This window comes from Hylobates moloch, unplaced genomic scaffold, assembly GCF_009828535.3.
Source record: "Hylobates moloch isolate HMO894 unplaced genomic scaffold, HMol_V3 SCAFFOLD_15, whole genome shotgun sequence".
Classification (NCBI taxonomy): Eukaryota; Metazoa; Chordata; class Mammalia; order Primates; family Hylobatidae; genus Hylobates; species Hylobates moloch.
Window position 1 is genome coordinate 7,520,756 of NW_026652290.1, and position 10,175 is coordinate 7,530,930.

The 10,175-nt window shown below is 53.9% G+C and overlaps 1 protein-coding gene across 9 annotated transcripts in view; it reads right to left on the bottom strand.

The window, feature by feature from the left end:
• The window catches only part of LOC116483644 (retinal rod rhodopsin-sensitive cGMP 3',5'-cyclic phosphodiesterase subunit gamma), a 223,324-nt gene that overhangs the window by 212,141 nt on the left and 1,008 nt on the right, over nucleotides 1-10,175 (bottom strand). For 3 of the 9 annotated variants that reach the window (XM_058428361.1, XM_058428364.1, XM_058428362.1), the window contains exons 2-4: nucleotides 9,976-10,104; nucleotides 6,734-6,839; nucleotides 43-247 (exon numbers count right to left, since the gene is read on the bottom strand). In XM_058428361.1, the coding sequence (XP_058284344.1) occupies nucleotides 43-247; nucleotides 6,734-6,839; nucleotides 9,976-10,104 (440 nt within the window). Of the gene's footprint in view, nucleotides 1-42; nucleotides 248-6,733; nucleotides 6,840-9,975; nucleotides 10,170-10,175 lie in introns of those variants that run through there. The other 6 variants (XR_009209941.1, XR_009209940.1, XR_009209938.1 and 3 more) reach the window with 4 other exon arrangements.

Here is a 10,175-nt window from a genome sequence, read left to right on the forward strand (position 1 = left end):
GCCTCCTCCCTTTCAGAGGCCCCATCCCCCAGCTCTGCTTACCCTTGGACGCCTTTCTTTGGGGGCTTGCTCTTGAACTGCCTGGTCTGTCGCTGCTTAAATTTAGGGGGCCCTTTCCTGGGGGTGACAGGTCCGCCGGCCACCCTGGTGGCTGACCGGAACTCAGCCTTGGACGGTTCCAGGTTCATGGCGAGGCTGACGGAGACACCGCGGCAACCTTGGCTCCTGGACTCCCTCCTGCTGCAGTCTGGGGGCAGACCAGGCCCGGGTCCCCGTCAGCCCTCCTGCTTCCAACCCTTGTGGGGGTCTCAACCCACCGGTGGAGGTGCTGAGACCCAGCCCCGCCAGCCCCAGCATCATCCAGACAGCAGCCCCTGCAATCCGTCCTGGGGTAGCCAGCCTGCCAGCTCTGCTGGAGTCCACCCGCACACTCCCATTCCCCTTGCCTAGTGGATGACCCCCTGCAACTCTGGCCACACACAGCTCCGGGCTCTCCCCTGCGTCCTGGCCTGCCTCGCCCCGGCCCACAATCCACAGCAAACCTAGCCCCCCAGCCTGTGGCAGGTCCTGAGCCTGGAGTCCTCACCACCTCCCTGTGGGTGACCACTGACAACCTCCTGCCCCTTCCCCTGCATTCCCCACCCCAGGGGAGCGTGACTGGAGTTGGCATTTAACTGCTACTCTGAGTTTTTTTTTTTTTTTTTTTTTTTTTTAGAGACAGAGTTTTGCTCTTGTTGCCTGGGCTGGAGTGCAGTGGCGCGATCTCGGCTCACTGCAACCTCCGCCTCCTGGGTTTAAGTGATTCTCCTGCCTCAGCCTCCCAAGCAGCTGGGATTACAGGTGCCTGCCACCACGCCCGGCTAATTTTTGCATTTTTGCATTTTTAGTAGAGACGGGGTTTCACCATGTTGACGAGGTTGTCTCGAACTCCTGACCTCGTGATCCACCTGCCTCAGTCTCCCAAAGTGCTGGTATTACAGGTGTGAGCCACCACACCCAGCCCAGATGCTACTCTGTTGAAAGTCCTCTGGGGCTCCTGCTGGGAATGGGATGAGACCCAAGTGGCCCCTCCCCGGCCTGCCCGGCCCTGCAGATGAGCCTGCCTCTGAGCTGCCCTTCCTGATGGTTAGTGGGCTGCCTCCATCTCAGGTCCCAGCTCAGGGAGGCCTCCCCTGAACCCCCGCCCTGCAGCCACTGTGTCCTCAGGTTCTGATTTGCCGCTTCTCATCACGCGTCGAGTTAGCCCTGATTCCAGGCTGGTGGGTGTCTCCCGGGCTGTTGCCTTCTGATTCTTATTGATGGGTTTATTGCTTTCTGCCTCTTGTCTGTGCTTTGTAGTTGGGGTGTTGTCAGTTCCCTTCACCCACTCACGGAGGCATCCCTGAGCTCCTCGGCACCATGACGGGCACCCCGCAGTGCTGATGGAGAATGACCCACAAAATGGGGGGCAGGGTTCCCAGGCATGGTGCCCTTGGGAAAGGGGCCTGTCTCAGAGATGCGGTGCTGAGCTGTGAAGCCCTGTGTCTCCCAACCCCACTTCATAGAGGGACAAGCTGGGGCTCAGGGACGGAGGGTGCTGGGCATGTGTCTCCCCTGCTGGGGGAATCCCCAGGTCCTCTCTGTGTCTGGAGCCAGCTCGGGGAGCAGGATCACCTGCCTGGCGTGGCATGCCTGAGTGGCCGCGGCTGCTCTGGACGAGGTCAGCGTCCCTGCACCGCTGCACAGGGTGGCCTCTCCTCCTCTGCCTACAGCCTCTCCCCAGATGCCCTAAGCCCCAGTGACCTGGGCCAAGGGCAGTTCAGCTTCCCCTAAGCCTATTAACAGCAGAGGGGGATTCCTAATCTCCCAGCGACGTGCTGTCAGCCGCACATGCTGCCGGAAGGTTCTGGAAGGAGGCACATGACACAGACAGGAGGGGCTGCTTGCCCGCACTGGATGCCCCAGGGACCACCTCTTGGGGTCCCCTTTCCTGCCCCTGGTCTTTTTGGCTAGGATTCCTAACTCCAGCCGTGGGCTACCACCAGCTGTTTGCCGAGCTTCAGGCGTGAGAATGATCAGAAAGCAAGGGCAGGTGGCCCATTCCGGGGAGGCGGGCTCTGCAAGGGGTGCTGGGCACCTGGGATTGGGGTGGACCCTGGCATGGCACCTTCCCTCACTAAGGTTCAGCCTCTGTCCCCGGGACCGGGACCAGCACCAGCCTGCGCAAAACCAGGACTCAGAAGCCTGGTGGTCCCAGTTGCTCAGATGCCAGGGCACCCAATCCTCATATCCTAGATAGCACAGACCCCATCCAGCTGCTTCCCCAGCCCTGGGACATGGGCTGTCCTGGGCAGCTCTGGGCCCTGATGGAGCTCCAACCATCAGATGCCATCCACGTGGAAACCGCCGCCTGCACTGCCCTGGCCCAACCCAGCCTGTGACTGGCATCCACTCAGGTCAGCTGAGCCCACGTGGCCTGAGGTTCCCAGATCATCACTGGCCTGGGGATGGCAGAAGCACTGGTTACCATTGGGGAGCACAGGAGGTGGTTGGCTGGGAGTCCTCTCTGAATAACAGGGTGGTGGGTAGGCTTCTGCAGACCCAGACCTCAGCCATGGTGGTAAAAGCCTGTCAGCTCCCTGCCCCCTGGGTGATGGGCAGACCCTCCACTAACTCACTGGGGGAAGTGGCTGCTAGGAAAGACAGCGGGGTTGGCCACTACTCACCAAGTGCAGGGTGGGTGTCAGGGGGCTGTGCTATGAGTGCTGGGCCTTCCTCCACAGGGTGTCAGCCCGGGCATTTATCTTGCTGCTTCGTGAGCTGATTAGGCGTTTCAGTGTCACGCTAATGAGATTGTTGGGCCCCGAGGTGGGGCCCAACCACCAAAGGTTCAGGGGATGGGGAGGAGGGGCTCAGGTGCCGTCAAGGGCTCCAAGGAAGGACACCCGGCAGATGGGGCCAGCACAGGGAGAGAAGTGTGACCCTGAACAGCCAGGCTCCTGCAGCTGCCCATCTTCCAGATGGAAGCAACCACAGTGGCTGCTGTCTTGGGCCTCCCCACTGCCTTTCCTAACCCTGCCTGATCTCTGAAGGGCCCACCTTCATGGTCCCCAAAGCCCTCTGCAGCCTAGCCCTCACCCACTGCTGTGGCCTCACATCTCGCCCCTCCCACCCCAGGGCCTTTGCACCCGCTCCTCCTGAAACCAAACAAGGACCCCCTCTTAGGGGCCTGTGGGTCTTCCCAAGCACAGAAGCAAGGACAATGTTGAGTTCCTTCAAGGGCAAGCCAGGCCCCCAGCCAGTCCTGAGAAGTAAATGAGCAGCCAATCCACAGGAAGGTCATAGGAAGGTCACAGGAGCTTAGAACAACAGATGGAAGCCAGGGTCCCGAGAGTCTCCATAGAAGCAAACCATGCCGTGGTCGGGGTGGTGGCTCACGCCTGTAATCCCAGCACTTTGGGAGGTTGAGGTGGGAGGATCACGAGGTCAGGAGATTGAGACCATCCTGGCTAACACAGTGAAACCCCATCTCTACTAAAAATACAAAAAATTAGCCGGGCGTGGTGGCGGGCGCCTGTAGTCCCAGCTACTCGGAGAGGCTGAGGCAGGATAATGGCGTGAACCCGGGAGGCGGAGCTTGCAGTGAGCCGAGATCGCGCCACTGCACTCCAGTCTGGGCGACAGAGCGAGACTCCGTCTCAAAAAAAATAAATAAAATTAAAAAATAAATAAATAGTAAAATAAAATAAAATGTATGAGTACTCCTTTTTTGGTATCATGTATCACAGACAATATACAAAGACAATCACATGAAAATACATAAAGCTCCAAATAGACCTAAACAAAGATCCTATAGCCTTGATTGTAAAACTCTAGCCATGAGACTGGCAAAAATCACTAGTCCAGAAAGGTCGGCTGGATTCAAGTTATGCCGCAATAAATGGAACAAGTCAAAAACCTCTTGTCCTGCATGGCTCAATCCCTCACTCAGCTCCAGAGGAAACAAGATTGCAATCCATATCTTTTTTTTTTTTTTTGAGAGACAGGATCTGGCTCCGTTGCCTAGGCTGGAATGCAGTAGTGAAATATCGGTGGCTGCAGGAATTCAAGGCTGCAGAGAGCTATTATTGTACCATTGCACTTTAACCTGAGTGACAGAGTGAGACCTCAACTCTAAAATAGTAAAATAGGCCAGGCATGGTGGCTCATGCCTGTAATCCCAGCACTTTGGGAGGCCGAGGTGGGCGGATCACAAGGTCAGATTGAGACCATCCTGGCTAATATGGTGAAACCCAGTCTCTAGTAAAAGTACAAAAATTAGCCAGGCGTGGTGGCTGGCGCCTGTAGTCCCAGCTACCCAGGAGGCTGAAGCAGAAGAATCACTTAAACCCAGGAAGCGGAGGTTGCAGTGAGCCGAGATGGCACCACTGTACTCCAGCCTGGGCGACAGAGTGAGACTTCGTCTCAAAAATAAATAAATAATAAAAAAGAATTTTTTTTTTTTTTTTTTTTGAGATGGAGTCTCGCTCTGTCGCCCAGGCTGGAGTGCAGTGGCGTGATCTCGGCTCACTGCAAGCTCCGCCTCCCGGGTTCACACCAGTCTCCTGCCTCAGCCTCCTGAGTAGCTGGGACTACAGGCGCCCACCACCACGCCCGGCTAATTTTTTTGTATTTTTAGTATAGTTTCACCAGGTTAGCCAGGATGGTCTCGATCTCCTGACCTCGGGATCCACCCGCCTCGGCCTCCCAAAGTGCTGAGATTACAGGCGTGAGCCACTGCGCCTGGTCAAAAAAAAGAAATTAAACGGTGATGTGGAACACTGTTTAAATTGTCATTCACCACATTTTCATATCTTCACAGTAATGCAAAACACAGTCACTTGCAGAACTGGTTCCGATTACTTAAATACCAGGTGCAATTTTAGCCCTCTACGTAATTGCTTGAAAGTTACTTATGTTTACATGAAATGCAACTATTAGGCCGGGCACGCTGGCTCACGTCTGTAATCCCAGAACTTTGGGAGACTGAGGTGGGCGGATCACCTGAGGTCGGGAGTTGGAGACCAGCCTGATCAACATGGAGAAGACCTGTCTCTACAAAAATACAAAATTAGCCGGGTGCGGTGGTGCATGCTTGTAATCCCAGCTACTCAGGAGGCTGAGGCAGGAGAATCAATTGAACCCAGCAGGTGGAGGTTGCTGTGAGCCAAGATCATGCCATTGCACTCCAGCCTGGGCAACAAGAGTGAAACTTCATCTCAAAAAAAAAAAAGAAAAGAAACGAAATGAGACTGTTAGGCTGGGCACGGTGGCTCACACCTGTAACCCAGCACTTAGGGAGGCTGAGGCAGGTGGATCAGCTGAGGTCAGGTGTTCGAGACCAGCTTGGCCAACATGGCGAAACCCTATCTCTACTAAAAACACAAAAAATTAGCCAGGTGTGGTGGCAGGTGCCTGTAATCCCAGCTACCGGGGAGGCTAAGGCAGGACAATGTTTTTTTTTTTTTTTTTTTTTTTTTTTTTTTTTGAGACGGAGTCTTGCTCTGTGCCCCAGGCTGGAGTGCAGTGGCGCGATCTCGGCTCACTGCAAGCTCCGCCTCCCGGGTTCACACCATTCTCCTGCCTCAGCCTCCCGAGTAGCTGGGACTACAGGCGCCCGCCAACACACCCGGCTAATTTTTTGTATTTTTAGTAGAGACGGGGTTTCACCATGTTAGCCAGGATGGTCTCGATCTCCTGACCTCGTGATCCGCCCGCCTCGGCCTCCCAAAGTGCTGGGATTACAGGCTTGAGCCACCGCGCCCGGCTAGGACAATGTTTTGAACCCAGTAGGCGGAGGCTGCAGTGAGCAGAGATTGTGCCATTGCTCTCCAGCCTGGGCGACAGAGATTCTGTCTCAAAAAAAAAAAAAAATGAAGCTATTAATACTTTTCTACAGCAGTAACTACACACAGGAAGACCAAGACAAACACAAGTTAAGGAATGGAGCTTTCCCAAAGCAGCTGTGTGTAAAGATTATAAACTGTTTTTCGTTTGTTTTTTGAGAACAAACAAACTCACTGCAGCCTCGACCTCCTCAGGCTCAAGCAATCCTGCCACCTCAGCCTCCTGAGTAGTTGGGACTACAGGTGCTCACCACCACACCCGGCTAATTTTTGTATTTTTTGTAAAGATAAAGTCTCACTATGCTGCCCAGGGTGGTCTCAAACTCCCAGACTCAAGTGATCCGCCCGTCTCGGACTCCCACAGTGCTAGGATTACAGGGGTGAGCTGTCATGCCCGGCCGGACGTACATAGTTTTTTGTCATGGCTTTTCTTGTGTTCTCTATCTACAGGCTAAGCAGATTCTGTGTGCTGCCCTGGGGTCTTTAATTACTTCAAGTGCTCATGTTGAACTATGAATATGATTGTGTGTGTGATTGTTTTGTTTTTAGAGACAGGGGCCTCTGTCACCCAGGCTGGAGTGTAGTGAGGCAATCATGACTTACTTCAGTCTTGACTTCCTGGCCCAAGTGATCCTCCTGCCTCAGCCTCCCAAGTAGGTGGGACTACAGGCACACACCACCATGCCCAGCTAAGTTTTTAAAAATTGTTTTGTAGGCTGGGCATGGTAGCTCATACCTGTAATCACAGCACTTTGGAGGCCAAGGCAGGAGCACAGGAGTTTAAGACCAACTTGGGCAACATAGCAAGACCCCCATCTCCACATACAGACACAGACAAAAAACAATGAACCGGGCATGGTGGCACTTGCCTGTAGTCCTAGCTACTTGGTAGGCTAAGATGGGAAGATCACTTGAGCCTTGGAGGTTGAGGCTGCAGTGAGTTACGCCTGATGGCAGCAGGAGGCGGTCAAATGCCTAGGCAGATAAGAGCAGGTCCCCAGTGAAACCCCACCTTCAAGCCAAAGACAAAAAGGCTGAAAGCCAGCCAGGCATGGTGGCTCATGCCTGTAATCCCAGCACTTTGGAAGGCAGAGGCGGGTGGATCACGGGGTCAGGAGTTCAAGACAAACCACCCTGGCCAAGATGGTGAAACCCCGTTGCTACTGAAACTACAAAAATTAGCCATGCATGGTGGCGGGCGCCTGTAATCCCAGCTACTTGGGAGGCTGAGGCAGGAGAATCACTTGAACCTGGGTGGCAGAGGTTGCAATGAGCCAAGATTGCGCCACTGCACTCTAGCCTGCGACAGAGTGAGCCTCTGTCTCAAAAAAAAAAAAAAAAATTAGCTGGGCATGGTGGCAGATGCCCGTAATCCCAGGTATTCGGGAGGTTGAGGCAGGAGAATCACTTAAACCCAGGAGGCAGAGGTTGCAGTGAGCCAAGATCGCACCACTACACTCCAACCTGGGTGACAGGGCAAGATTCCGTCTCAAAAAAAGAAGAAAATCTTCAAATCTACCTATGACCTGGAAGCCCCCTCCCTTCAAGTTGTCCCTCCTTTCCTGCCCAATGTACATCTGATAGGTATTGATTGATGTATTATGTCTCCCTAAAAGGTATAAAAGCAACATGTGACCATGTTGGGCATGTTGCCAGGACCTCCTGAGGCTGTAACGGGCACGTAGTCAACCTTCGCAAAATAACCTTTCCAAACTTATTGACCACTAAAGAACTCATCCCTGTAACCAAAACCTGCCTGTTCCCCAAAAAGTATTGACATAAAAAATAAATAAATTGGCCGGGCATGGTGGCTCACACCTGTAATCCCAGCACTTTGGGAGGCTGAGGTGGGCAGATGGCTTGAGGTCAGGAGTTTGAGACCTGCCTGACCCACATGGGAAAACCACATCTCTACTAAAAATATAAAAATAAGCCAGACGCAGTGGGGCGCGCCTGTAGTCCCAGCTACTTGGGAGACTGAGGCAGGAGAATCGCTTGAACCCGCGAGGTAGAGGTTGTGGTGAGCCAAGATCACACCACTGCACTGCAGCCTGGGCCACAGAGCAAAACTTCGTCTCAAATAAATCAATAAGTAGATTGATTGAGGCCTGTCTCAGATACTTTTGATTTATAGCTCTCACTAACTAAACAACTCATGAAAACTAAGCAGTTGGCCGGGCACAGTGGCTCATGCCGGCAATCCCAGCACTTTACAAGGCCGAGGCAAGTGGATTACCTGAGCCCAGGAGTTCAAGACCAGCTGGGTGATATGGCGAAACCCCGTCTCTAGCAAAAATACAAAAAATTAGCTGGATGTGGTGGCACATGCCTGTAGTCCCAGCTACTTGTGTGGCTGAGGCTGGAGAATCGCTTGAACCCAGGAGGCGGAGGCTGCAGAACTACGCAGTCCACGGACTTGCTTTGGGGATCCTGGGTACCAAAAACATGGACTTGGGTCTTTGGGCGACTTGGTGGGGAGTGGCATCCCATGAGCACAGAATGAGGAATCTTACTTCGGGAATTCTATTTTTTTTTTTTTTTGTGAGACGGAGTCTCGCTCTGTCGCCCAGGCTGGAGTGCAGTGGTGCAATCTTGGCTCACTGCAAGCTCCACCTCCTGGGTTCCTGCCATTCTCCTGCCTCAGCCTCTCCGAGTAGCTGGGACTACAGGCGCCCGCCACCACGCCCGGCTAATTTTTTTTTGTATTTTTAGTAGAGACGGGGTTTCACCGTGGTCTCGATCTCCTGACCTCGTGATCCGCCCGCCTCGGCCTCCCAAAGTGCTGGGATTACGAGCGTGAGCCACCGCGCCCGGCCTTACTTCGGGAATTCTTGCTGAGAAAAGTGCATTGACAACGCTGCCCAGCAGAGAGGAATTCATTCACTGGCTCAGGTTGTCTCAGATAATAGGGTAGCCTTAGATTACATCTTAGTTGAGCAGGGAGAACGTATAAGGTTGCAAATCCCACATCCTGTACTTACACAAATGAATCTGCAAAGATTAAAAACTCACCTAGGTGAAATTAGAGAACAGGCCACTTGGTTATGGCAGGTTTCCCTGACTGTCAGTGAGAACTGTTTTCTTTCCTTGTTTTCTTAGATTTCTTATGGAATAATCCACATTTTCAGGATTGCTAAACTTAGGCATGTCAGCCTTGCTAATTTTTTTTCTTTTTTAGGCGGAGTCTCGCTCTGTTGCCCAGACTGGAGTGCAGTGGCCTGATCTCAGCTCAATGCAAGCTCCGCCTTCCAGCTTCACGCCATTCTCCTGCCTCAGCCTCGTGAGTAGCTGGGACTACAGGCGCCTGCCACCATGCCCAGCTAATTTTTGAATTTTTAGTAGAGACAGGGTTTCACCACGTAAACCAGGATGGTCTCGATCTCCTGACCTCATGATGTGCCCGCCTCAGCCTCCCCAAGTGCTGGGATTACAGGTGTGAGCCACCACACCCGGCCGGAGGTCTTATTTTACCCTCATAGCAGGGTGATGGCTGCAAGAGCTTTGGAGGTGAATAATGCCGACCTGGACCTGCTCGCTTTGAAGATGCAACATAGGCCTTACGGACAACCACACAAAAGCCTCCTGTTGAGGCCAAATCAGCGGCCGTTCTGGTTGGCAGACATACTGCCAAAAAAACCACCCCCAAAACAAAAGCTTCCTGTGAAACCACCACAGAGAATTTATTTTTTTCTCAGGTGAAGTCAATAAATAATTCTTCCTATTCCCGTTGGACACAAGGAGTCCGTGAGGGGGTGTGAAGGAAGGAGGCTGTGGCTGCGTCCTGGACTCCGTCCTGTGGAGGGAGTCCAGCAGGGCTGGCTCAGCCTCCGCACCTGGTGTGGAGCCGGATCTCCATCCTGAGGAAGGCCTTGAGGTTCTCATCAGCCACGTGCTCCTCCAGGGCAGCCAGGGCCCGCTCCCCACCGTCCTGGAAGTGCTGCAGCAGCCTGTCCGCGTACTCCACCCACACGCAGTTGGGGCAGCCACTCATGCAGCAGTTTGTGGGAGGCTGGAGCTCAGGTGGCAGCGGGTACTGGGGTTCTGAGGGGCCCCCACTGGGCAGCGATGCCTTGGGCGGCCTGGTGCCGTCCGCACCTGCTTGGGAGCCCACCTGTACGTTGTCTGTCCCGAATTTTCTGCGCCCATCAGGGGCTTGCGCTCCGGGATGGTGCCTTTGAAGAAAGCTGCCACCTCCAGGAAGCCTCTGGCAGCAGTCTGGGCTGGAGAACCGGCGAGCCCCCTGAGGATGCAGACAAACATGTGACTCTCCAGGAAGTTGGTGAGGCCCCGTCTACCCCAGCAGAGAGGACA